At 42.3% G+C, this 27633-nt stretch overlaps 1 protein-coding gene and 1 long non-coding RNA gene across 3 annotated transcripts; one reads left to right on the plus strand and one right to left on the minus strand.

Annotated features, from left to right (window-relative positions):
- The first annotated feature begins 1617 nt into the window (after positions 1-1617).
- lyl1 (LYL1 basic helix-loop-helix family member) lies at positions 1618-27557 on the plus strand. 2 transcript variants are annotated; one of them, XM_008103746.3, is made up of 4 exons: positions 1618-2208; positions 20267-20700; positions 25950-26041; positions 26391-27557. In XM_008103746.3, exons 2-4 carry the CDS (start codon positions 20267-20269, stop codon positions 26735-26737), a joined length of 873 nt encoding a protein of 290 aa, XP_008101953.1. In that variant the 5' UTR covers positions 1618-2208; the 3' UTR covers positions 26738-27557. The 2 variants fall into 2 exon arrangements, with proteins under 2 accessions (XP_008101953.1, XP_008101954.1); XM_008103747.3 differs by lacking the exon at positions 1618-2208 and adding an exon at positions 16035-18192.
- On the minus strand, positions 10275-22875 carry LOC134296445 (uncharacterized). Its single transcript, XR_010003192.1, has 3 exons — positions 22402-22875; positions 11260-11403; positions 10275-11035 (listed from the first exon to the last, which is right to left on the minus strand). It is a non-coding gene; the product is annotated as an uncharacterized LOC134296445 (long non-coding RNA).
- Positions 27558-27633: the final 76 nt, after the last annotated feature.

Consider the following 27633-nt stretch of genomic DNA (forward strand, 5'->3'; position numbering starts at 1 on the left):
AGTGAGGAGAGGAGGAAGATATTTCTTCAAAAATCTAATATGCCCAAGATGTATATTTCTGCACATCTTCTGACAAATATATTTAAATTACGGTATGTGGTGTCAGACAGCCTCCAGCTCCAAAAGGGTTGGATAGTTACTGAGCCAATGCATTTACATTGGCTCATTCAAATATACTTCCTTTGCAGAAATTGTAGAAGTCTTTAACTGACTGTTCGAATACAGTACTTCAGAGAGACACTTTTGAATGCTATCAAGAGCTACAGGTGGAAGATGTCAACATCTGGCTGTACACAAAAGCCTGTATCTAGAATGTTTTTTTCAAATATATATTGTTTCAAATTAATCCATCAGCACTAGGTGGTTTTTCAAACCCATGTTAATCCTTAATTCCTTTCTCAAAAGGGATGTTTTACCATCATGTTAGTTCCAACATGATACACCCGGTGGCGCAGCAGGTTAAACTGCTGAGCTGCTGAACTTGCTGACTGAAAGATTGGCAGTTTGAATCCGAGGAGCAGGGTGAGCTCTCGCTGTTAGCCTCAGCTTCTGCCAACCTAGCACTTCAAAAACATGCAAATGTGAATAGATCAATAAGTACCACTCCTGTGGGAAGGTAACGGCACTCCATGCAGTCATGCCAGCCACATGACCTTGGAGGTGTCTACGGACAATGCCAGCTCCTCGGTTTAGAAATGGAGATGAGCACCAACCCCCAGAGTCGGACATGACTAGTCTTAATGTCAAGGGGAAACCTTTAGCTTTACCTAGTTCCAACAATCAAGCAGTGGTAGCACAAATGACATGGAAGATTCATTGGGAATGAATGCACTAGCTCTGCAATCATTTTATGTATATGTTTCTTGTTGGACATTTTTATTGTATGTTTTTACCAAAATTATACAATATGAAAAGTGCCATGTCTTCCCCCAATTATTCTTATGTAATTTAGTAATTTAAAATTATAAGTAGATGCTACAAACTAAACTTAAAAAGACAAAGGTAACAGATCTGGTTGTTTGGTTACAAAACAAAGCACATTGTTACAAACTTCTGAGCTATGGATAATGTAATGCGTTTATCCAAGCCTTAGTAGGTTGCAGGATAAAAACCTTATCCTTGAAACCTATGGTTCACAGGCCAGTTCACCTGCCTGGCTTTTGGAGTCATTGGCTGCTGACCAGATCAACATGGTGACCAAGGAGAGGCAGACGGCCATTGGCCTGAGAAGGGACTGCTGAGTTGGTCGGCCGAGGAAAAGCCACCCACTGTCTTCTCTCTGCCTTCCTGAGGCTCTTCTCTTGTGGCACCCAAACAGTGTTTCTACCCAGAGCAAATGAAAGTGCTCGGAGCTTTGCTAAACTATCTCTATTATGCCTGTGCTGTGGAGTCTTTGGAGTGAGCCGGTCTATGTTATTCCAGTGTGTAGACGCTGGGCTTCCTCTTGTTTGCTTTCCAAGTCCCCTTGCTTAGGCTGGGTCTGAGTCGGGAGTTTCCTTATCAGTCCAGTGCAGGCAGCTCCTGGCTGCTTATCTTCCAACTGCAGAACATCCCCCGTCCAAAGAGGGCAGGAAATCTCCCTCCTGCAGGGAAGGGAGGCAGAAAGGGAGGGAGGGAGGGATGGGGAGGGGGCTTGGCCCAGGCTCCTTCTTCAAAGCAGCTCCTTCCAGTGGTTACACAGTGCCTGTCAAAGAGAGAAAGAGAGAGAGGGAGAGGTGGCCTCAGGGGGATTGGAGGTGGCAGGAAAAGCTTGGAGCCTAATTGATTTGATGTCCCCAACCCCACAGCTAATAACAATAATAACCATATACGCAAGCTCTGACTCAGGGAAGCAGTGCAGAAGAGAGGAAGCAGACACGAATCATGGCCCGCGAGCATGGTAGCCGGCAGGAGCCGTATAGTCGGCTTTGGGGGTGAGCTGCCCAGCAGTGCCAGCCAGCCGTGTCTGTTCCAGGCACTAGGATCAGACCACGGCCCCTCCTGTTGTGTCTTCAGGTAGACTGCCCTGAGTCCGGTTCTCCATGCCCCTGCAGCTTGCCACCCGGGCCTTCTCCTTGCAGCCCGTCATGAGGTGACGGTGCTCCATCTTCTTTCAAAATTCCTCAGCAGTTGGATAGGACTTTACCGCCTGTGTCCCTTTCACAAGAAAATGACCCTCCTTGACCTTTGGAGAAGGAAAGATGCCTTCGGATGAGTGAAATCTGACAGGTGAGGAAGGGGGCATTTGGGGGAGGCAGGGAAAGGATGCTCGGCATCTTCCTTGGAAAGAAGAGAACTGAATATGAGCACTCATTTCCCCTCAGCTGAACATGGTTGTTTGCACCATTAGAAGTCGTCCATGTCATGGCTCAGAGAAGTCACTGGTTGGTGTTGCAATTTGTTACTGATCTGAGCATCCTGTATTTTGGTCAAGTGCTAAATGGTTTGTACATTTTGGTAAGCATTTCGGCACTGTTGCTAGCAGTTTAGAATCAGGACATCAAGATCCATCAATGCAAGTTTAAACTTTGTGCTTTTTTGTTTAGTTTTATTTTTATTCTTGTTCCTTATGAATTATGAGGAGTGTTTCTTCCCCTTGCTGCCTTTCGGCTAGAAATCAAGATCATGAAGGATAAAACTGTAAGGCTCAGCAAATTGAAAGAACAACAATGAAATTTTCACAGTACAATTGTAAGCCGAATAGATTTTGTATTAAATCCGAATTCTCTGTATGACAGAAATCAGTGATACTCCTCACACAAAGGTCATATCTCCCAAGTGTTTCCTGTAATGGGTTTTTTTTTCTGAGGGGGGAAGGATACATGATAATTAAAATTAAATAATTACCACTGATCAATATGTTCGGAACATCCACCTGTACTTCAGTTTCAAATTATGCTGAGATTAGTTTATCTCAGAATTATCACCGTTATCACTGTGGTATCTCCTTTGCTTGACAATTACAGGTAATTGCCTGCCTTATCAAACCATATCTTCTACATGGTTTCCTACCAGAGTTCAATTTGTAGTAAAACCAAACTGGGATTACAGTACTTATTTCATTGTGTTTTGTCAAACCAATTTCAAATACCTATACCTACTTAATGTTTCCTATCAAAGTGGCAATGCTGTTTTGTCCAGAATTTTTGTAAATACAAACATGTATGCATAATCTTATTAATTAAAATGCAGACATGTCAGATCTTGTCATTAATGAGTGCATACGATATTTCTGGAATGAGGAGCAGCAATTAGAAATTGTCCTTCTATTTTTCTGAATATAATGACAATTAGCAAACATGACAGCAACTGAAATGCCGATTGGAACATTTTTAAAGGAGGAGATGCAAAATAGAGAAAGTGTTTTCCCCCCAGAACGAACAGTTGTTTCAGTTTGGGGCCATTGACATATTACACACTTCCATGAGGGGAAGCATTTCCGTGTAGGAAAAAGAGTGAAAACCACGTGTAGATTGTCATGCATGGCAACTGCATGTGTTACTCTCACTGGGAGCTGAATGTTCATATTAGAGAGTTATATTTATCTGGGCAGATGTCTTCTATGTACGTAGGAGAAATATATGGAAAATCACTCCAAATGAAGTTCTGTACCTGTATTCCCTACTGCATCACTGGGAATAATACATAACACAAAAAAGCACTTACAACAGTCAGATGTGGCTGATTGGGAAGCTGCAGAAAAGCAAAGGACTGTATTATCATTGTGCTATTAATTATACGTTTTATAATGTCTAATAGTAAAGACAGTAAGGTAAAGGTAAAGGTTTTCCCCTGACATTAAGTCTACCGCTGGAGCAGTACCTATTGATCTACTCACATTTGCATGTTTTCCAACTGCTAGGTTGGCAGAAACTGGGACTAACAGCAGGAGTTCACCCCCGCTCCCCGGATTAGAACCACCAACCTTTGGGTCAGCAAGTTCAGCAGCTCAGCGGTTTAACCTGCTGCGTATACATATAATATTCATAATTGATTATATGCATTTTATCATGCATATGTATACACATATGGGTTTATAATCAAACATAAAGTTATGCTTCCCTAAAAACCACCAATTTCAGCTGAATTTAAGCACTTTGAAGCCTGTTGGGTTATAGCTGTAGTGTATTTATTCATACTTATAGTTTTAAAATGTGCATTAGAAATGAAAGATAAAAATTATGTGTCTGATGGATCATTATCAGATTATATCTCTAATCCAGAAAATTTGAAATATTTGCATTCATGTATGTTTTTGCTGAAAGTTATTGTAAGCCAGTTTGGCATGATATAACATGAATTCACATTATTTGGGACTGGTTGTATTGTGGACTGGATTTCATAAGCATATATTATTCCTATAAAACAGGTTAGGATTATTTGAATGGAAAAATAGTATATTCTGAACTGGTGGCTACACCGAGTTTGAACCAAATTTCTTTTCTCTTTTTCATCTCCACTCCAAGTTAGAGAAAGGGTTTCTTAATAATAATAATACATTTTATTGATTAGCCCTTAGGCCATAACATAATACCAAACCAAACAACAAGTCTTGATAAGACTTGATTACACTCTATGTAGTAAGTTAAAATAAGACACTTATAACAATACAGTAAATAAATACGATAAAACTGAATCATATTTTTGTATCAACCCTACAATTTACAATTGTCCCACATACGTGGTTCTCAAACTTATTGTTTTGCTTAAATACAGGGGATTCTTCAAACTGAACACACATTGTAGACATCTAGTTTATTTGTAGTCATAAGGCTGGTTTTGTGGGAAAAACAATGTAGTCTAAAATATATACCACCACCCACCCACATTTAAAAGTAGCTCATTGTCATTCCTTTTTAAAATTTGATTTTGAGAATGGCTTTGAAATAGCCTCAGATGTGGCTGATTGGGAAGCCAAACCCTCTTGATGACATTTGCAAAACCATTTCCTCTGTTTTTAAAACTTTTCTGTCGCCGGACTCTCAAACAAAAGGCCGAGGCAGCCAGTCAAGAGCGAGTATTGTTGCTATTTTGTTTTGTTCAGTAGGTTACCTGCTTTGTAAAACATCAGTCATGAGTCTAGCTATTGAATTTTGTATGTTTTTTGCATTGGTGGGGTTGGAGTGGACCTCACAGAAGAATCTGGCTGTTGGGAAAGGAACAGGCAACTGAAAATTGTAATTTTGCCCTGAAAAAGATGGGACTTCTTTCTGAGCAAAATGTGGCCTTGTCCTTGTCACATCTTTAATACTGTATTTGATGATGGTGGTGATGGTGATGATGATGATAACACTATGTAACAAAATTCAAAACAATTTCTGTTTCTGGTTTGAAAGTGTTTTTTTCCTGTTTAATTGTGTGGCACTTACTTTGAAAGTAGTTGTTAAACTCCAGAAACAATGTTGAATTGGTTGAGGCTTTATGAGATATTCATTGAAAAACTATAGTAAAATGTGCTGCAGGATGTCCCACAAAAACAAAGTTTTTGCAGTTTAATAAACTTTTCCCATGTTATTATGATAGAACCAATTAGGAAACAACATTCATAACCCAGGAACAAAAATCATGCTACAGTGTAATAATACTAGTAATAATAACAACAATAATAATGTGTTTATTTATTACCTGCTTCTCCTTGTAGCTCAAGGCAGGCTACATCTTTCTTAAAACATTGAAGTAGAACACTTCACTATTAAAATACATATAACAAATGGAAGCAAAATACAGCTTAAAATTCACCAATAAAATGCAAGTTGAAAAGTCTTAAATTTTGACTGCTGATTTTAATGGGGAGCGCAGACCATGAAATGTTGCCCAAGTCAATTGTACATTTCCTTATATACATTTGTGCACTATATTACTCAGCTTTGCGTGTTTTAATTTGCATGTGCCCTTGGGGGCTGAATTTTAACCCAATGAGGAGGGTTGAGTGAGGCAGGAAAATGTGGTGGAGGAATAAGGAGGCAGTGGGGCACAGAGAAACCCCCTTCCCCCAAATGAAGATGCCAGGAGCATTTTCTATCAGTTTTCCCAGTCAGGGATTCTAGCCATTTCAAAACCAGTCCTCATTCTGCATCAGCAATCCAAGGAATTGAATCCAATAGCTCTTTGGATACCTCAGTCAGACTAAAATCCAGGTTGGGATTTGTAGACAACCCATCAGAAGGTATGATGTCCTCCCAACATTCACTAGTATGCACTGATGTTATGCTATAAGCAGTGCAATCACATGCTGTTAAGCAGCCCAAATGCCTACCCAAACCTTCTTGCAAGAATGTCTTCTGTGGGAATAGATCAGGCATGGGCAAACTGAAGGCCAGTGCCAGATGCGACTCCCTGGGTGCTTACCTCAGGCCCTCCTCATTTTCCCTGTCCTGTGGCAGAAGGACACAGCTGCCTATGTGTCCTTATGGCAAAAAGATGGGGGAAGAAGGCATGTGGCAGCTAAGAGCCCTCTGAAGCACTCTCAGCCACCGTGTATCTTGCCCTCCTTTCAACATAAGGACGGTGGGAGCGGCCCCATCCTTATGCCTGAAGGACAGTTTGAGAAAGGCATATGGTGGCTGAGAGCCACCTAAAGCACTCAGCCGCCAGCTGTCTTGCCCTCCTCCCAGCATAATGCCAAGAGAACAGCCCGAGGATCAGGGGAGGAGGAACTGTGCAGGTCGCAGTGGGTCCCACCTTCCTCCTGGTATAAGGATTGGGTGAATAGCCTTGTCCTTGTGCTGGGAGGACAACCTGAGGATTACACAGGCCCTGCCCTGCCCTGCCCTGCCCTGCCCTGCCCTGCCCTGCCCTGCCCTGCCCTGCCCTGCCCTGCCCTGCCCTGCCCTGCCCTGCCCTCCCTGGCCTGGCCTGCTCAGCCAGGCTTGCAATACAGCCCCAAGGGAAAAAAATTGCCCATGCCTGGAATAGATGGTCATTTTCCACCTTCTCTCATACCAGTAGAACCCATAATGAGTGTTCCACTGGTTTCAGTTACTTCTTCTATTAATATGAGTAGCAAAAGCAGCAAAACAGAAGAGTGATGCCGGCCAGAGGAGTTACACTGGGGTGGAGATGGTTGGCCTGTTGCCACTTGCCTGCCATTCAGGTAGTTTCCAGAGACCTTGGATACTAGATGCAGAATGCTAGTTTTCACAGATTGTTGCCCTTCCAGTCAATGGCTTCTACTGTTCTACTGTTCTTCTTTTACTTTTGCCTCTCATTGATGAGATAATAAGACATTTGTTTGGGAGCAAACATCTCTCCCTGCACCATGATGTAACTGAAACATTTTACTGCCCGAAACATTTTGCTGTTTGAGGCAAAGAGCATGTAGCTCTCCTCTAGGTTTCTGCCCTTGGATTAATTAACGGGAAGAAATTAACAGGCACTATCCACAAGCACCTCATTACTTCGAAGGTATTATCTGCCATGCCAAATCCGTTCTCCCGAACAGGTTCAATACCTTGGACAAGTCTGTACCAGGGCTGGTTCACAGTCGCTCCAATTATTGGGGGGCTGGACAATAGTTCGAAAAAAGCATGAACAAGTTCCTACGCACACTGCACTTATTTTATTTTTAGTGCAAAAAAAAAAAAAACCATGAAAGAATACAATATTTAAAATGAAGAACAATTTGAACCAACATAAACTGACCACCAGTATTTCAGTGGAAGTGGGGGCCTGCTTTTGGTTGATAAGACAGTCAAGTTAATTAGGCTTGTTGTTGTTGTGTGCCTTCAAGTCGTTTCAGACTTAGGTCAGCCCTAAGTCTAATATTTAGGGCAGTGGCCGGGTCAATGACCTAGGAGGGATGCATCCGGCCCATGGTCCTCAGTTTTGGAATCTCTGGTCTATACTAAAACCCAAAATAGCTTCATAGGTAGGTGTCAGCCACTAAAAGGAAAAGGAATCAGTCCTTGCGTCCTTGTGCAGCATGGTTTCATGATTCCTTCTTAGAATGCCTGAATAGGGTGATTTTCTTTACTGCTGTCTATTCCCCTTGGTTTTATGGCTCACAAGGGATTTCTAAACAAAAAAACATTTTCTTCCAAAATCCAATATTCCCAAGATGTGCTGATCTTCCCACTGATCTTCTGGGGCCCCTTTTACAAATATTATTTCGTGTCAAGACAGCCTCCAGCTCAGAAATGGTTGAGTAGGTACTGAGCCAATACATTTGCACTTGCCCATGCAAATATACTTCCTTTCCAGAAACGGTGGCGGTCTTTAGCTAACTGTTGAACTGTAATTATCAGAGAGACACTTCCTAATGCCACCAAGTCAAATTACATTTTTATATATAATAAATAAATAAAACTTTATTTGTATCCAGCCATCATGTCCCCAAAGGGATTCGGGGCGGCTTACAAAAATCAGTCAATAGTGCAACAATGCACAAAAAACAACAGGTACATAGACATATAAATCATAATATTTATAATATTTTCTGGTTAAAAACATGAGAGCTACAGGTAGAAAATAACATCTGGACTATATACTTTCAAATGAATGTGTTAGTACTGGATGATTTTTCTTATTACTCCTTACTTATTTCAAAAGGTATGCTTTACCATAATGTCAGTTGGGGATGAGTATGCAAGTTTTGCACTCTCTTTACTTATGCATTACTCTTTGGTATTTTGTCTTTACTGTGTGTTTCTTATAGAAATATACATTCAAAATCATGAAAAGTGCAATGTCTTCCCCAAATTATTTCCACCCAAACCTAGCATAATTATTAAAAGAGGAATATCCCTTACTGAGCTATTTAGAAAGCTCTCCCTTTTACATAGGGTCCTTCCAGACAGGCCCTATATCCCAGGATCTGATCCCAGATTTTCTGCTTTAAACTGGATTATATGAGTCCGCACTGCCAGATAATCTGGGATAAACAGAAACCCTGGGATCAGATCCTGGGATATAAGGCCTGTCTGGAAGGGCTCATAGACTGAACAAGATGCCCTTCTCCAAATTTTGGGGTTAGGGCTCTTTGCAAAGACAGAAATGTGAACAATGTGCTAGTTTTATCAAGAAACTCATGGCTTGGTTCACTTAAAACAATAGCATACTTTCCATTGGTATTTTGTTTATTTCAATTCACCCTGGAAGGGAAAAAAAGGTTTCCTGAAACACAAGCTGAGTATAAGTAAAGGTTTTTCCCTGACATTAAGCCCAGTTGTGTCCGACTCTGGGGGTTGGTGTTCATCTCCATTTCTAAGCCGAAGAGCCAGCGTTGTCCATAGACACCTCCAAGGTCATGTGGCCGGCATGACTGCATAAAGCACCGTTACCTTCCCACCAGTAGACCTATTGATCTACTCACATTTGCATGTTTTTGAACTGCTAGGTTGGCAGAAGCTGGGGCTAACAGAGGGAGCTCACCCCATTCCCTGGATTCGAACAGCTGACCTGTCAGTCAGCAAATTCAGCAGCTCAGCCCAGCAGGGGCTCCATAAGCTGAGTATACCCTATCCTTAATTTTGGAATCCAGAATATTCAAAAATCAAATATTGTCAGAGACTTATGCTTTGATTTGGTTCAATATACATAGACTTTGTTTTATGCCCATATGATTTCAGGCTGTGTGTGCGAAATGTAAATTAATTTTGTGTTTAGATTTGGGTCCCAGTCTCAATATTGCACATATATAAAGATATTCCAAAATCTGAAAATGTCTGAAATGCAAAATATTCCTGATCCCAATCATTTTTAATCTGTACTTCTGAATGTAGATTCAGGTTCTTTAAAGAAAAAAACATAGGATTTTCAAGAACTTATCCCACCCCCATAAATGAACCATAGAATCCTAGAGTTTGAAGAGACCCCGTGGGCCATCCAGTCCAACCCCCTGCCAAGAAGCAGGAAAATCACATTCAAAGCACCCCCAACAGATGCCCATCCAGCCTCTGCTTAAAAAACTCCAAAGAGGAAGACTCCTCCACACACTGCTGAACAACTCTCACAGTGAGGAGGTTCTTCCTAATGTTCAGGTAGAATCTCCTTTCCTGTAGTTTGAAGCTATTGTTCTGTGTCCAATAATAATAATAATAATAATAATAATAATAATAATAATAATAATAATAATAATAATAATAATAATTATTATTATTATTATTATTATTATTTATATACCGCCCTATCTCCTCAAGGGACTTAGGGCAGTTTCCAACATAACAGAATAACAGATTATTGATTATTGGTTTCATTGGTTTCTTGTCTTGTTTTTATTGTTTTATTCGGGCTTGGCCCTATGTAAGCCGCCCCGAGTCCCTTCGGGGAGATGGGGCGGGGTATAAGAATAAAATAATAATAATAATAATAATAATAATAATAATAATAATAATAATAATAATAATAATTATAAAACCATACAACTTAAAACCATACAACAATTAAACATAATACAATAGTGAACGTAGGTCTCCAGGGCAACAGAAAACAAGCTTGCTCCCTTCTCCCTATGATTTCCCCTCACATCTTGATACATGGCCCTCATCATGTCCCCTCTCAGCCTTCTCTTCTGCAGACTAAACTTGCCCAGCTCTTTAAGCCACTCCTCATAGGGCTTGTTCTCCAGACCCTTGATCATTTTAGTTGCCCTCCTCTGGACACATTGCTTCTATAGCTATATCATCTCTTTGGGATGGCTCCTTTAATCTATAATCACCACAAATGTTCAAGACTTATCAGCTCATTCTCTAGAATCCACATAAAAAGAGATCCAGAAAAACATCACTGCACAAGTTACATCTCCTCTTTTTCCCCTAAAGTAATTGATGCACATGTTTATTACATTGATTGCCTCAGCATTTCTTGAACATGACTTTATATTTCCTGTCACATTCCAATCCTGGATCTAGCTGTGGAAATATTACGCAGACAACAAAACATTTCCATGGTTTTGCAGTTCAGAGATTATTTAAGAAAGAGAGCAAGGGAAAGCCCAGTTAAGACTCCTGAAAGAAACAAAGTATTTCTGCCTCTTCGAGGAATACAAGGAAGATGCAGTTCTGGTTCTAGCTGTTCAGGGCTGAGTGCCTCCAGGGTTGCAGCAGCAATAAGGTGGCCACTGAAAAACAAAAAGAGAAATCTTCATTTTGAAAGGCAATCTGCCCATGCCAATATTGTAAAAAGGTAAAGATTTTTTCCTGACATTAAGTCCAGTCGTGTCCGACTCTGGGAGTTGGTGCTCATCTCCATTTCTAAGCCGAAGAGACGGCGTTGTCCTTAGACATGTCATGTGGCCGGCATGACTTCATGGAGTGCCGTTACCTTCCCGTCAGATTTACTCACATTTGCATGTTTTCAAACTGCTAGTTTGGCAGAAGCTGGGGCTAACAGCGGGCACTCACTCCACTCCCCGGATTCGAAGCTGCAACCTTTCAGTCTGCAAGTTCAGCAGCTCAGTGCTTTAACACGTTGCACTGCCGGAGGATCCTGTGCAAATATTGTATAGAGGTGCATTTTTTAAAATAGTGGTTACAAATTAATTAGAAAGACTGTACATCTCACCAAGGAAGGAATGGCTGTGAGCAAGTGGTCAGACAGACTGCAAAATTAAAGCACTATTATTCCACTTTTGGTTCTATGCTATGGAATCCTGGGATTGGCAGCTAAGGGAGGGGCTTTAAGGATTCACCACCAGAGAATTCCTCTGGTGACTTGGCAAACTCCAAATCCCAGGATTCCGTGGAATGTTGCCATAGCATTTAAAGTGGGCTAATCTCTCTCTCTCCCTCTCCCCCCCCCCCCCCTCTCTATATATATACTAGCTGTGCCCGGCCACGCTTTGCTGTGGCAAAGTGGTGGTGGTATTGGTTAAAAATTGTTGTGTAATTTTTATTTGACGTTATTTGTATTTTTTAAATTAATTTTATTGTAAGTTATCTTTTTATTTATTATATTTTATTATTTTCTTGTATTATTTTGTTATTTTCTGTTATTATAGTATTTTATTGTATTAATTTTTTTAGTGTTTTTAATTGTTTTTAGTGTTTTTTATTATTTTTTATTGGGTTACTAGGAGACCAAGTTGGAGGAGCTTAGCCTTCTAACTGGCAGCAATTGGATAAAAGCAATTATTCTTCTCTCTCTAATTAGGACTTTATTTTTGTTTTCTTTTTGTTGTATCAACCTAGAGCCGTGGATGATGGGTTGTGTTGTCAAATTTCGAAGTTGGGGGGCCTGTAGTTTTGTTGTTTTGTGGGTCGCCGTGATGCCATCACTCTTTTATATATATAGACTAGCTTGGGGACCCGGCGATGCCCGGGTCATTTGAGAATGGTATTATTCGTCTTTTAATGTTATGTTTTCTGTTTGGAGTGGGTGAACTGCAATTCCCAGAATTGTGGCTGAATCCTCCCCAAACTCTGCCAGTATTATAAGTTGGCCATTTTGGGCGTGTGTCCCAGGTGTGGTGCAGTACTCTCTGGATGGGGGTGAACTACTGCAACTTCCAGATTCCCGGGCCAATTGCCCCAAAATATCTATCAGTATCCCCAGCAGGCAATATTCAGTCTGTGTGCCAAGTTTGGTCTAGAATCATCATTGGCTATATTCAGTGGTCTTTGGATGGAGGTGAACTACAACTCCCAAAATCAAGGCCCCTTCCCACAAATACCTGCAGTATGTTCAGTAGGTCATGTTTATCTGGCTGCAGGTGAACTATAACTCCCTTTCCCCCAAACTTGTCCAATATGTTGTATTGGTTATGGGGGCTCTGTGTGCCAAGTGTGATGCTCATTCATTGCAGGTGAACTATAAATCCCAGTACCTACTACTCCTCAACTTCCAGTCCAGTTCCCCTCCAAACCCACCAGTAGTCAAATCTGGGCATATCGGGTCTGCATGGGAAGTTTGGCTGAGAGCCATCATTATTTGGATTCATAGTGTTCTGGGTGTAGGTGAATTACAACTCCTCTACATTCCCCAGTAGGAGAGACAGTGCTCTGACTTGATGCAGGGTGAACTACAACTTCCACCATGTGGAGTCAATCCCTAAACTCCTCCAGTAAGTTTAGTTGCAGCTCAGTTCTGCTCTGTTTGTTATGCAGAGAGATTGGAAAGGGCAGTGGGCGGGGCCATGCAAATTCCACAGCAATGGAGAACCCTGGGATGCCTGCCTGTGGTGGAAGAAAAAGCAAAATCTAGGAGGAAATGGTCCCCAAATGAAAGCATTACTTGGGTGGTGGGCTGTAGTGTTTGGGAAGGACATTGGCAGGAGCTGGGCTGCATGTTCATGGCGCTCGCTGTGACCAAAATGTCAGTGGAAAAGAGTGACTTGCTAGTTTGGCCCTGGGAACTATAGCCTGTTTGTGGACGCCGGAGGTTGTCTGTGTGAACAGACATCTGTGCCACATACACACATCCAGGTTTTTGCTTTTATTATGGTTTTAGATAGATGTATGTTATGTTCGTTTTATTTTGGAGTAAACAACAAAGCCACTGAACCAAATCACATCAAATTTGGCCACAAAAGACATAGTCATCCAAAATATGTCTTTCAATAAAAAAACAAGAAAAATAAAGTCCTAATTAGAGGAAGAGGAAGAACTGTTTTTTCCCATTGCTGCCAGTTAGAAGTCTAAGCTCCGCCCACTTTGTCTCCTATCCACCCACTCAGCCATTTAATGGAGCCCAAGGCCTCTTCCACACTGCCTATAAAATACAGATTATCTGATTTAAACTGGATTATATGGCAGTGTAGACTCAAGGCCCTATCACACCCCTATATAACCCTGAATGCCAAGGCAGGATAATCTGCTTTGAACTGGATTATCTTGAGTCCACACTGCCATATAATCCAGTTCAGTGTGGTTGGACTGGATGGCCCACGAGGTCTCTTCGAACTCTATGACTCTATGAATCTATGACCGTATTTATTATTTCTTGTCTTTCAATTGGACTTAGATTCGGCCAGATAGATTTACAAATACAGGATGTCTCCAAATACAGAATTGCACCTTAACACTGGGACACAGAGGCAATAAAGAACTGTAGTTCATACAGAACAGCCGTCCTAAACAAAAACTGGGCTTAAGGTTTTCTCCTTCAGGGCCAACAGAGAAGGCAAAATTCCTTGCTATTAATGTGCCCACCCATATCCTGCTGGCAAATTTGGTATCACAGCTCCCCTAGGAAGGAGAATATTTTAAAAGCATATGCTAAAGCACTCTGTTTATGGGTCAGTATGGCAGGAAAACCATCTCCTTAGTGAGAAATTCACTAGATCTCTCCTCTCAATTTCCAAAGAAAACAAAAAAGCAGCCTATCCAGCACTTACAAACTTGTGTTCAGCTATTGTTATAAATTGTGCTGGGATTTCATCATGATTACTAATGAGCACACAAATTTAGATGCTGGAAAAACCAAACTAAGGACCTCATTCCATTAGGGCAGAAAGCAAAGGGAATCGTCTTCTTACTGTAGTGTTTCATGCCTTTCCATTTTTAAGAAAAACTGATAATTTATTCATCCCCATCACACTAGATGGACCCCATCTACTTTTAGACAAACCCTCTGTTTACTGAGCTATCACACAAGGATGTGTAGTCTCCGCCCATACCGCTTTCTTTTTTTGAATTAAAAAAAGGGAAACCTCGCAATTGCGGAAGTCCAAACTCCAAATTAAAAAACTTAAAGAAGTCTGAAAAAAGGTTATGAGTACTGTACAGAACAGGAATAAAAAAAAATCATATTTCCCTTCTTCTCTTTCTATCTTTGGGTGCATCTATATGGGACAGTTCAAAAGTAAATATAAAAGTTTTCCCCTGACATTAAGTCTAGTCATGTCTGACTCTGGGGGTTGGTGCTCATCTCTATTTCTAACTCCGGCGTTGTACATAGACATTTCCAAGGTCATGTGACCAGCATGACTGCATGGCGTGCCATTACGTTCCCTCAGAAGTGGTACCTATTGATCTACTCACATTCGCATGTTTTCGAACTGCTAGGTTGGCAGAAGCTGTGGCTAATATCAGGAGCTCACTCTGCTCCCCACTGGGGGCTCCATGGGGCAGTTTAGCCCAGTGTAAATTGATGATTCAGAAGGATGAAGACTGCATCCATCCCAATAGGATGGTCCACATCTTACCTCCTCCATATTGCCAATGCCACACTCCAAGCTAGTGATGGAGTTTTGTCAAAACACTTAGCTGTCATAGGCACTTCTGTGGATTTTGGAATGGGACACCAACACAATCAGCAAGAAAGAGGAGAGCAATCTCCCCTCCTTCTTGCTGATCACATGAGTGTCCCATTGTGACATAAACAGTGGTACCTACAATGGCCAGATGCTTGGATGGAGCTCTAAGACAATTTAGGAGTTGTAGGCATGATTCATCCCCATTCCTTGTACTGATGAGTCCATATAGCCCAGTGGTTCTCAACCAGTAGGTCCCCAAATATTTTGGCCTTCAACTCCCAGAAATCCTAACAGCTGGTAAACTAGTTGGGGTTTCTGGGAGTTGTAGGCCAAAACACCTGGGGACCCACAGGTTAAGAACCACTGAGATAGCCCCAAAGCTCTGGGATACACTGGAGTTTCCAGCAAACCTGTGCTAAAAGCAGGACAAAATCAGTTCAAACGAAAACAGAACAAAACATAATACTTACCAAAAGCTGCTGAGCATCCCAAAGACATCCAGCAGTACATTCAGGTTAAGAGTTTCTGGCTCATGTAGGAAAAGCCCAGATGTTCTTTTCTCTTATTTATTAGTGTGACTATTATTGTACATAATTGAATGAACTGGCACTGTTGCAAACTGTAATGCTATAACCCTAAAAAGCATTTTTAATAAAATCCAGAAAGAATATTCATCTTTGATACCAGAGGTTCACCTCAGCAGGACATGCCCTAATTTGTTGTCAGAGGCTTTCATGAGCAGAGTCCTCGGACTGCTGTGGGTTTTTTGAGCTGTATGGCCATGTTCCAGCAGCATTCTCTCCTAACATTTCATTTGCATCTGTGGCTGGCTAACCTCTGAAGATGCTAGCCACAGGTGCAGGTGAAACGTTAGAAGAGGATGCTGCTGAAACATGGCTATACAGCCTGAAAAACCCACAGCAATCCATACACTAATACTTCTTTTTTTAAAAAAAGAATAACAAACCCACAGATCTGAGAAATCACTACAAAGGACCCCATTCCCCAAAATTCAATTGATAGGAAGTTGATAACAACTGGCAAAACCCACAGAGTTATATTGCGAGACACAGAGCAGCAGATGCTCCCTAGCAAGAAGGGAATGTGCAGAGCAACCCCAGAGAAAACAATCTGATGAAGATTGAACTTGACTAATTGTAGTCACAGAAAGCCCCTTATTGATATTAATGGTTTCACTTACTCACACTCCAAATAATAATACTCTCAACACCCTTCCTCTGGAAGTGTAGGTCTTTCTAGATCGGTATTGCTCAACCTGGGGATCGGGACCCCTGGGGGGGGGGGTTGTGAGAGGGGTTTCAGAAGGGTCGCCAAAGACCATCAGTAAACACAAATTTCTGATGGTCTCAGGAACCCAAATCCCTCCAGTATTTTCTGTTGGTCATGCGGGTTCTGTGTGGGAAGTCTGGCTGAATTCTATTGTTGGTGGGGTTTAAGGGCCTCTTTGAACATAGGTGAACTATAAATCCCAGCAACTACAACTCCCAAATGTCAAGGTCTATTTTCCCCAAACTCCACCAGTGTTCAAATGTCGGCATATTGAGTATTCATGCCAAGTTTGCTCCAGATCCATCATTGTTTGGAGTCCACAGTGCTCTCTGGATGTAGGTGAACTACAAAACTCAAGGTCAATGCTCACAAAACCCTTCCAGCCTTTTCTGTTGGTCGTGGGAGTTCTGTGTGCCAAGTTTGGTTCAATTCCATCATTGGTGGAGTTCAGAATGCTCTTTGATTGTAAGTGAACTATAAATCGCAGCAACTACAACTCCCAAATGACAAAACCAATCCTCCTCAACCCTCCCAGGTATCAGGTATTTGTGTCAAATTTGACCCAGTGAATGAAAATAACATCCTGCATATCAGATATTTACATTTATGATTGTTAACAGTAGCAAAATTACAGTTATGAAGTAGCAACGAAAATAATTTTATGGTTGGGGCTCACCACAACATGAAGAACTGTATTAAGGCATCAGGGCATTAGGAAGGTTGAGAATCACTGCTCTAGATCCTCCAGTCAGATTCTATAGTATGCTTCTGACTGAAGTATAGATGAAATATAGAGTTCACTTTTTCCATGGTTTCAGGTATGCACACAAGATCTTAGAATGTGGATACGGAAGTTGTCATGTCCATATGATCCTAGGCTGGGATAATGTAGAACACTATCACGGCATGGAAAAATCTTTAAGGGAAACCCCTGTAATAGGGCATGCAGAAAACAGTCTAATGAAGATTGAATTTGATTAATTGTAGTCACAGAAAGCCACAAGGAAAGGAGCATTCAGGAAAAGAACAAGGCAACATTTTGCAGCATACAATCTGTAGTATAACATATATCCTATATCTCGTCAACTTCCTCACCAAATTCCTAATTCCATGATTTTTTTTAAGGAATTGAGAGGAATAACTATTTATCCTGGGATGGGGATTGATTTCAATTTGGGAGTTGTTTGTCAGTCCAATTATGGGAAGACCAAAAGGAGGGATTTGAAAAAGCCAGCATATTTTAGCATGCAGTTGCAAAGATATAAGAAAGGAGCCTCAATCATTTAGAATGAGGGAAGAGATCCAAACAAAAGCCAGGAAACCACCAAACAGTGGTGTCATAAGGAAAGGGGATATGGCTAAGTGGAGAACTGGACTGGACCGTTATGTCTTGGCTTTGTATTAAACGGGTATATACCTCAAAAATGTTGGCAATGTCGGTAATGTTTTTGTGAGCACAATGATATGGGCTTGGAAAGAAGTGTGGCCTGAGGATCCATTTCACAAACTTTCCGGGGGCAGGAGTGCAAGGGAATAGCCTTAAGAAACCAGAGATTACATAATTCCACCTATTTGCCTCATGAGGAATAAAGCGTTGGTGGGTGGGGAACTTACACAAGACTGTGGTTTATTCCCTCTGCCTGTGGGTGAGACCATGACCGCATCTGATGATTATCAGATGAGAATAGATGCCTCAGTCTCACCTCACCATCTCTCTTTGACAGACAAAGGATTCCCCATACACTGGACTTTCTGAAACACCTGCAGTAAAACCCCTTCCTGCCAATCTGCAGGTAAAGAGGTGGGAGGAGAGAAACCATGACCATACCAGTTTTGAAATTATTAAATTAAATGCATTTACAATTTTCTACTAACCTCCCTGCATCTAACATCTAGTGCCAGGAGCACTTTCTGAGCACAGATCCAGAGCTTGGAAATGTTACTTTTTCAACTATAATTCCCACAATCCCCTAGCCAGCATACTCTCTGGATATGCTAAGAAGTAGACAATAAGAATTTTAGTTTCGGACACATATTTTTCAAAGCTCTGCACAGATCACAACACTTCTAATTTGAACACTGACTACAGATCACAACACTGTTCCAGGAAAAATTCAACCCCTGTTCGCCAGAGGCAAAGTCGTTGACTCAAACCACTGGCTCTCATGCACTGCATTATTCCCAACAGTTTTTTTTTTTTTAGTTTCAGGAGCAACTTGAGAAACTGCAAGTTGCTTCTAGTGTGAGAGAATTGGCCATCTGCAAGGATGTTGCCCAGGGGACATCTAATGTTTTGATGTTTTTACCATCCATGTGGGAGGCCTCTCTTATGTCCCTGCATGGAGCTTGAGCTGATAGAGGGAGCTCATCCGCACTCTCCCCGAATTGGATTCAAACCGGCAACCTTCAGGTCAGCAACACAACCTTCTAATCATCAGTACTTTCGGCACAAGGGTTTAACTCACTGTGCCACCGAGGGCTCCATTCCCAACCGGTGACATATATCAGCTTATGTACTTTTTCAGCTGTTGTGGAAATATCCAGAGATAGCCAAGCAGCAGTGGAGCCCAGAGGTTCAGTGGCAGTCCCCCAAAACACTGGTTATGGTTTATCTCTGCCTCTCCTGTAGAAGGATTTTTCCCACATGGTTCAGTTAGGACAAGGAATCTGCTCTGAGGATTGATTCAGGTTAAGAGTGGGTGAAATCTGCTGTTTCTGGTGAAATTCCTGAAGGTTTTTTTTTCTTTTATGATAGACAATGGACACACCCTTTATCCATGGTAACACTATACATCACATCAGGGGTCTGCATGGTGTGATAGTGCCCTGTGATGGATTGTCACACCTTTGCTCTTCTTGATTCTTTGAGAGTATTTATGCTATACAGTCATATCAATTTGATATCAGTTTGGCACAGCCATTGCTCATCTCCATTTCTAAGCTGAAGAGCCGGTGTTGCCTGTAGACACCTCCAAGGTCATGTGGCCAGCATAACTGCATGGAGAGCCGTTACCTTCCAGCCGAAGCGGTACCTATTGATCTACTCACATTTGCATGTTTTCAAACTGCTAGGTTGGCAGAAGCTGGGGCTAACAGCAGGCGCTCATTCCGCTCCGCGAATTCGAACCTGCGACCTTTTGGTCCACAAGTTCAGCAGCTCAGCACTTTAACACACTTCACAACCGGAGGCCCCAGTAGAGGGTCCAGCAAGGCCTATAAGTGTATCTTCACTATGTACTTCCTTGGTATTCCAACTCTGCAGTATGCTTCTGGCAAATGTCATTCATTCAATAAGGTTCACTGTTACCCAAGGTTTCATGTATCTGCACAAAATCCTCAAATGTATACCTCTGTAGATATGGGGGTCATACTGTATATGGAATTATCTGCTAGAGAACTCATGTAGCTCAAGAGACCATAGTGGAGTTTTGCTGAACTTCAAAGGTGTCCAGGTATCTCAGCAAGCCACAAATGTCTAAGTATTTCACCACACTACAAATCCCAGAATTCTTTAGGATAGAGCCACAACAGTTAAAATAGACTCAAATGATTCTAACTGTGCAGAATAGCTATACCCTTCCCATCTTACATTCCCTCGTATCACATGAAATTTGTATTTTCAGAACTATCAGCACAGCAGAGTAGTCCGGATCTTTTTTTAAACATTGGAGAGAGTTACTTCCTTTTTGGAACATCTCCTAATCAGAAGTCAAGATAGCCAAAGGATTACTGGAGTTGTAGTTCAAAAAAAGTAATTTTCCAAAGCTCTGCTTATCCACCAGGTCCACTGTTAGATTTCTTTTCAGACTTGTGGAAAGAGCTGGTGTGCCACATGCCTGTCTCATTTTCCTTTTGTTCTCCCCACAGATGAGAAGCAGAGCAAAGATGATGGAGAAACTGAAGATCACCCCACTTCCTGTTGTCCCTGAGCCCCAAGAGCCTCCACCACCTTCTTCCCCAGAACCTCTCCACTCCCCAGGAAGTGGGGAAGAGGAGATAGAGGTCACTCCACCCCTCACCTCTAGCCCCACCTTATCCTCCCCTCAAGCCAAAGAGAGTCCTCCCCCTGAAATGTCCCCAGTTCCTTTGCCCCACAATGTTCCTGTCATCAGTCTAGGCTACAGTAAGCCTCCCAACCATGCTGAGGTGCCCACCACCCAGCTCACTGAACTGCACCCCATCCCCAGCTTCTTGCAGCTCTCGGCCATGCCACCAGGGGGCCCTCTGCCACCCCTGCCTCTCGCTGGAGTAAGAAGCCCCCTCTTGACCCCACAATATCAGCCCCATCCCTTCCTCAACAGGTAAGTCCTTAGGGAATCTCACCTCATTTGGGTAGTGGGTGGGAATGGGAAGAAACCCCAAGGGATCTGGTTTGTGACCTGCTAGCCCCAAAGGCTTGAAGGAATCATTCTCAACAATTGATCCTTCAAAAGTTCATGGACATCAACTCCCAGAAGCCCTAAGATTCTCTGGAATTGGAGTTCAGCCACTGCTAGAAGGCCAAAGACTGAGAAGCATCAAGCAAAATTTTGTTTTCAGAGTGAGTTACATTTTGGGCCACTTTTCCAAACAATATGGATTCCTGTTATGGATCCATAACAGTTATGGATCCTTGTTGGTTATATCAAGCTTCTGTGTTGTTTATATGGTGTAAACCTACCTGAGGATTCGTCTTTCCTTGTTCTTCATGTCTTCAAAGTCTCATAATGGCCTCTGGGAATGAGGGTAAGGGTCAGATTAGGGGCAGGGTAGTCACTTAGGACCTCATCATATTGATGAGATTCTCTGGATCAATTTGCCAGTCTCCGTGGCGAATCAGGAGGCAGCAGGGCAATCCCGGTGGCCTACCTCACTGGCAGCTGCCGCTTCCCCATCTGACGTGGAAAGTGCCACTGCCTGGCTTCCCTCAGCGGTAGTCCTGATCTGGATAGGCTCCCGTGTTGGTGGCGTAGTATTAGGACACTGCTGCCCCAGTTGAGCCATGGAGCCCTGCCAGAAGTGGGGCTATGCCATGTGATGGGAGGCATGGGGCTCTGTGGCTCAACTGAGCTGGAAGCACACTAGGTCACTGAAATTTCCTTGTGTGATGAGGTCATTACCATCTACTCCAAAAGAAAGACATGAGCCATATTTTAATTATGCAATGAAGAAACTTTAGAAATTACTGCTATAATTCAAATAGAACTAAGTCTCACCAAAGTGCTTCACCACACTGTGGGCCTAGAGACTCACTCAGCCTGCTGAACAGATGGACAACTTGAAAGCCTTTTGTTCTACCTTCTTATGATTCTTCATTTAAAGACTCTTCTAGGTGGGACAAATGTGCTGGAAAGATACTGTATTTCAGTGGTTCTCAACCTGGGGTCCCCAGATGTTTTTGGCCTACATCTCCCAGAAATCCCAGCCTGTTTACCAGCTGTTAAGATTTCTGGGAGTTGCAGGCCAAAAATATCTGGAGACTCCAGGTTGAGAACCACTGCTGTATTTGGAAACATACTGTAGCTATAGTTCTTGAGGGCGGGGGGTGTCTTTCAAAATATCCAAATGCCATTTCTGTTGTTCAGGACTGTTTTCTGAACATTCTGGGCATGAGCTGCAACATTGTACTCCGAGATATAGTAAAACAACATGTTCTTTTTATTCCCCTCCTTGCTTTTCTTTTTTTTTTTTTTTTAAAAAGAGCATCATAGTGTTAAGTCAGTGTGAAGTAGTGTTGGATTAAGACTCAGAGGCACCAGATTTGAATCTCTGTTTGGGATGGAAACATACTAGGCAGCCTTGAAAAAGGCAAACACTCCCGGCCTTGGCAAATCTTGCTAAGGAAACCTGGTGCTAGCATCACATCAGAGGTACCAAGCATTGATAAGTCAGAAACTTGAAAGCACAAAACAATATATAGTGGACCCTCCAGTTTTGAAATGCGGTGACCTCTGTTCTGCCCAGGATCTCCCTTCGATTCCTAGGTGAAATACAGACTTGTAGCACACAGGCACTTCACTTACCCTGCAGATTCTGCTCTTCTTTCTGTGCTCTGTGAATCTTTGCTCCACTTGGGTAAAGAAAGAGGAGTACTAAGGGGAACAGGAACTCATGGCAGGCAGGAAGAGGAGGAGGAACCAGATCTGCCCTGGCTGGGTTCCTTTTTTCCTGGTTTACCATGTCTTTTTGATCCCTTTGGTCTCTTCCTTCCTTTGCCTGAGTGAAAGAGATCCCCACCATGCAGGAAGTGGAAAAGGAGCCAGAATCTGCAAGAATGGAATGAGTCAATGTGGAGGTGTACCCTAGCAAAGCCAATGAAGCTATGCAGCCATTCCTCTGCATTTGTACTTTTACATATTTGATTATTCATAGATTTGATTAATATATTCTATCTAAGAATCTCTGGGTCTTTCAGGGCAATTGCATGATCAACTTCTGCCAAAAGCCCAATGAGTCACCGTAATAATAATTTTATTTATTTTACCTTGGAGGACTTAGAGATTCCAAGAAAGTGGTCTCACAGAATTTTAAAAAAGTGTTTATAAATTGTCCTTATTTCCCACTTTGGCAGGAGTTTTATGCCCCTAAACCTCACAGAAGTTGAAGGCCAATTATATTACAAGATCTCGTGTTTCCTGAGACCAATCTGAAAGAACTGAGTCAGGCTTGGACTGGACAGTCCTTTAAACTGATTCTCCTCTGTAACATAGGCCAGATCTTGGAGAAATTACATTATTGGATGGTAATCTCTAAAATCCCCTAGACAGCAAGGTCAGTAGTGGTCAAGCAGGTTAGTGGGCAGTTGGAATTGCCATCCCCAAGTGTTCCCAAGCTCTGGATTTACTTTCGGACACCTAGCCATCCTTTGCAGGAGACAAGGAAATACCTAATGGGTCAGGACACATGGATCCTTATGATCTCTGACCTGCATTTGCAGAGTTTAGAGGCTTTGAATTGGAGGCTTCTGGGCACAGGGGTAAGGCAGGAGGATTAAGTTAAAAGTAAAAGCCCTACATCAGTGCTACCCACAGGACTGGTTCCTGTACAGGTTCCTGAGCCAAGTTTTCAGGAAATAAAGGAACAACTGTACCCAATGACAATTCCTTGGCCCATTGGAAAACAGTAATGGCCTGTCCCCTGCATCAGATAGATTGAAAAGCATTGGTCCAGATGAAGACAATAAGAAAATATTCCAGCCCTTCCCCGAGCCCGAGCAGTGGCAGCCTGTGACCTTACGTCAGTGGGGTGGAAAATTCACAGTATGTTTTACAGTCAGCCCTAAATATTCCCGCAAAGATGGGGAAACTGTGAACAAAAACACTAATGTTGTTTCCGTGAGAGAACACTTCTCTAGGCCCTCTGCAGCAATTCTATGATCAGCTATAAATGCTTAGGTAAGTGTTCTAAGAATCTCTAGGTCCCCCAGAACAACTTCAGACAAAGAACCTATTAATCAAATCTGCAAAAGTAAAATTCACAAATGTGGAATGCCAACTGCAGCTGGAACTTTAAAGGAACTATACAAGGTTCTGAACTCTGTCACCCACATTTCTTCAGGCTATAACCTGGCACAAGCTCTTTGCTCCACCTTTGGCATTTTACAGCAGATTTCACTCCTCACTCAGAAAAAGATCTCGAGAGGAAGGAGGGGAAAACTTCGTCTGAGCCTGAGTCCTGATAACTGCCTGTCCCTTTCCCTCTTGCTCTTCAATTATGCTATGCAACATGATTTTTGTTCCTGGGTTATAAATGTCATTTACTAATTCATTCTATCATAAAAACATTGAAAAAGTTTATTAAATTGCAAAAATATTGTAGTACACTTTGCTCTAGTTTTCAATGAATATCTCATTGAGTCTCAACCATTGGCGCAATGGGTTAAACCCTTGTGCCAGCTGGAGTGCTGACCTAGAGGTTGGGTTGCTGACCTGAAGGTTGGGGTGAGCTTTTGCCTGTAGCTCTAGCTTGTGGGGACATGAGAGAAGCCTCCCAGCAGGATGGTAACACATCTAGGCGTCCCCTGGGAAACATCTCTGTAGACTGCCAATTCTCTTATACCAAAAGTGGCTTGCAGTATGTTCTCAAGTCGATTCTGACACGATAAAAAAAAACCCAACTCAACTTAGTTTGTGGCAGTCACAAACTATGTTGGAATATAACAACAACTTTCAAAGTAAGTACCCCACAATTAAACAGGAAATAACACTTTCAAACCAGGAACAGATTTTTTTCCCAAATTTTATTGCATAGTGTTATTTTAGCACCCCTTACACATTGAATACCAGTTTGTTGCTTTAGCAACACAAAATGTGTAACTTTGCTTGGTGCAAACTTAGCATGTTTGGTATATTAAAAATAAGTGTTATTCAGACAATAATTACACATTGAATCCCCCCCCTTTTTTTGGTGTGTTACTTCCACCCCTTTTGTGTGTTATACGTGGCGCTACAAGGTCCTGAACTATAAGGGAATTCTTTTGTTTTGCCAGTTTATTAAGAGCAGGCAAAAATAATAGAAACAGCACAAACCACAAAAATTTGTAAAAAGAAGAGAAAATTGTTTTGTCTCCTCTAGTACTCCATTGTGGCAAGCAGACATAAAGTATTCATTCCCATAAAAAGAGCTGAGAAAAGAAGCCCAACACTGGTTGGTTAATCTGGGATCAATGTGGACAGATGTGACACAACGTCACTTCCTGATTGCATTTTTAGAGTGGAGAAGCATCTAACTAGATTCCTATAGTTGGATGCACAGCAATGACATTCTCCTCTTGGGGTTCCCTGGGTTCTCTGAAGGTCCTGGAGGATGTCTGTTTCTGTGAGCTTGGCTATAGGACACCTTTCTGCTCTCCCTATCCCAATCCCCAGTGATGTGGAAGGCTCCAGTAGTTAAAGGGTGGGCATTTAGGGGAAGGGAAACATGCTATAGATCTACCTGTGGGGGACTTTATTGTATGTCCAACCATGTAGGATCTTGGCAATTGTTAATAAGCCCTGGCCCCCAAGAAGCAAAGAAGTTGTCTTTACAGATCTGCAGTTAGGCAAGGCTAGAATAACACTAAGTAACAAAATCTGAAAAAAATCTGTTCTTGGTTTGTAAGTGTTATTTCCTGTTAAATTGTACTACACTTACTTTGGAAGTAGTTATACTCCAGAAACTTTATTTTTGCACAACCATACAATATATGCCAAGAAATAGGGGCCCCTTCCCAGTTTATTTCTCACATTTATATCCTGCCCTTATCACCTGAAGGGACTCAGGGTGGCTTACAATAATGGCAACAATTCAATGCTCATACAAATCAATATAAAACAGTGCATAAAACAGTTAAAACTATTAAAATACATTATAAATTACAAAATATAAATTTCAAACATAAAATCAGATCCGTTCATCCTCATGCTTTGTCCGTAGTTCTCTGCAAAGCATAGCAAGAATGCTTTTGTCCTGAGTCTCTGATCTGGGCTATTTGACATGTCAATCATAACTGATCAACAGATAGATTTAATGGGTTTACTTTTAGATGGGTTTCTTTGTAGCTGACCTGTTCCTTGATCTTCTCTCCTTCTAGCATCTACATCAGCAGCTCTGGACCATTCGGCCTCTTTCCCAACAACCGTCTCAAGCGCAGGCCAAGCCACTATGAACAGGACATTACAGAGGGTGAGTGACTATAGAGGAAGTGTTCTGATATATGAATTGACTGAGATTTTAGGGCCCAAGCCTGAGATCTGGGGAGGACTGGTTATGATATTAAAAAGGGTAGAGCACTGCCGTTGCACAAAATATGCTATTCAAATAAAAAATGGCAAGTATAAGAAATGAGAAATAAACACACACATACACAAACACACATTGTTCAAAGCATGGTCTCACTCTGAGATTCCTCTGCCTTACCTTGAGGACCAGAGAAAAGAGGCCAGTTTCTTGAGGAATACCCTGGTCCTATATTCAACATTATTCCCTTGCCAGTGCATGCTACTCACCAGTCCATCTCTACTTATCCATGCAGGTCATCAGCCTCAGAAGGTAGCACGCCGGGTCTTCACCAACAGCCGGGAGCGGTGGCGGCAGCAGAACGTGAATGGCGCCTTTTCAGAGCTTCGCAAGCTAATCCCAACTCACCCCCCTGATAAGAAACTGAGCAAGAATGAGATTCTCCGCCTGGCCATGAAGTACATCAACTTTTTAGTCAAGCTGCTGAACGACCAAGCCCGGTTGGCTGGGGGAGGGGAGCCTGCTGATGCAGAAGCCCCCTGCAATGAGACTCCAAGGACTCCCTCACCACCTGCACCCATAAAGCTGGAGCAGGTGACTGTAGAGCCTGTGACTGTGCTGGAGGCAGGGGAGCCTCGGTGATGAAGAGGAGTCTACTCAACCGTGTAACTGTGGCCTCCCTCCCTTCTCTTGTTCCCCTCCACCCAAAGAGCCCCACTCATGGAGACTGAACCAGCATCAAGGGGCTAAAGGAATGCCACTTCCCAATATGCTTTATGACCCCCGAAACTTGGAACAAAAGCCATTGGGGATGGGTTGAGTGATGCTATGGATTGCCAGTGGCTTTCCAAAAGTGGGGCAAATGGATTTCAAGGTCCATTGGGGGGTGGGGTGGGGTTGCCAATGAAGGGATGGAGAGGAAGGCAGCACATTCCTTAGGTGACTGGCTTCTCTTCATGTTTGTCCCAACCCATGAAGACTTGGGGATGAGTGGAACTTTTAAGACTGTGCCCCCAAAATGGCTTGGTTTTGGAATAACTTCAAGAAAAAAGGGATGGTGTGAAGCATCAAGGAGGATTGGTTGAGGCAGCTCTGCAGAGAGTTGGGTTAATACAGGGTACCCCTCCTGCCCTTCCTCCACCAGTGAGAGAGATACTTTCTTATAATGAGGGTGCCAGCTTGGTTGGGGAGGGCTCTTCTAAGCTTTCTGCTTAGTGTGCTTGATTTCTGATTTGAACCTTTTCCTCTATCATCATTAGTTCAGGGTATGCTTTGATGGCAGTCACTCTATGCAGTGGACCCCATATGGGCATATCTTTTGGCTTCAGGCTCAGACCTGGCAATGCCTTAAAAAAAACTCCACCATTCCCAGAATCCCCTAGCCAATTGGCCATGTTGGCTGGCAGATATTGAATGTTGTGGCCCAAAAAAATCACTGACACAATAAAACTCCTTCTGGAAATGGTTTACTGGAACTTGCTTTTCTCGAACGTGCAGAAAAACAGCCATGGTAGGGGTAACAAATGAAAAGAGTTCAA

Source organism: Anolis carolinensis, chromosome 2 (assembly GCF_035594765.1).
Source record: "Anolis carolinensis isolate JA03-04 chromosome 2, rAnoCar3.1.pri, whole genome shotgun sequence".
Taxonomy (NCBI): Eukaryota; Metazoa; Chordata; class Lepidosauria; order Squamata; family Dactyloidae; genus Anolis; species Anolis carolinensis.

Excerpts from the sequence above, each read along its gene's own strand:
- lyl1 (XM_008103746.3), top strand. The coding sequence starts at position 20,267 with ATGAGAAGCAGAGCAAAGATGATGGAGAAACTGAAGATCACCCCACTT. Across the intron at positions 20,701-25,949 it reads CCCCATCCCTTCCTCAACAG|CATCTACATCAGCAGCTCTG; the intron begins GTAAGTCCTTAG and ends CTCTCCTTCTAG. Across the intron at positions 26,042-26,390 it reads TGAACAGGACATTACAGAGG|GTCATCAGCCTCAGAAGGTA; the intron begins GTGAGTGACTAT and ends TTATCCATGCAG.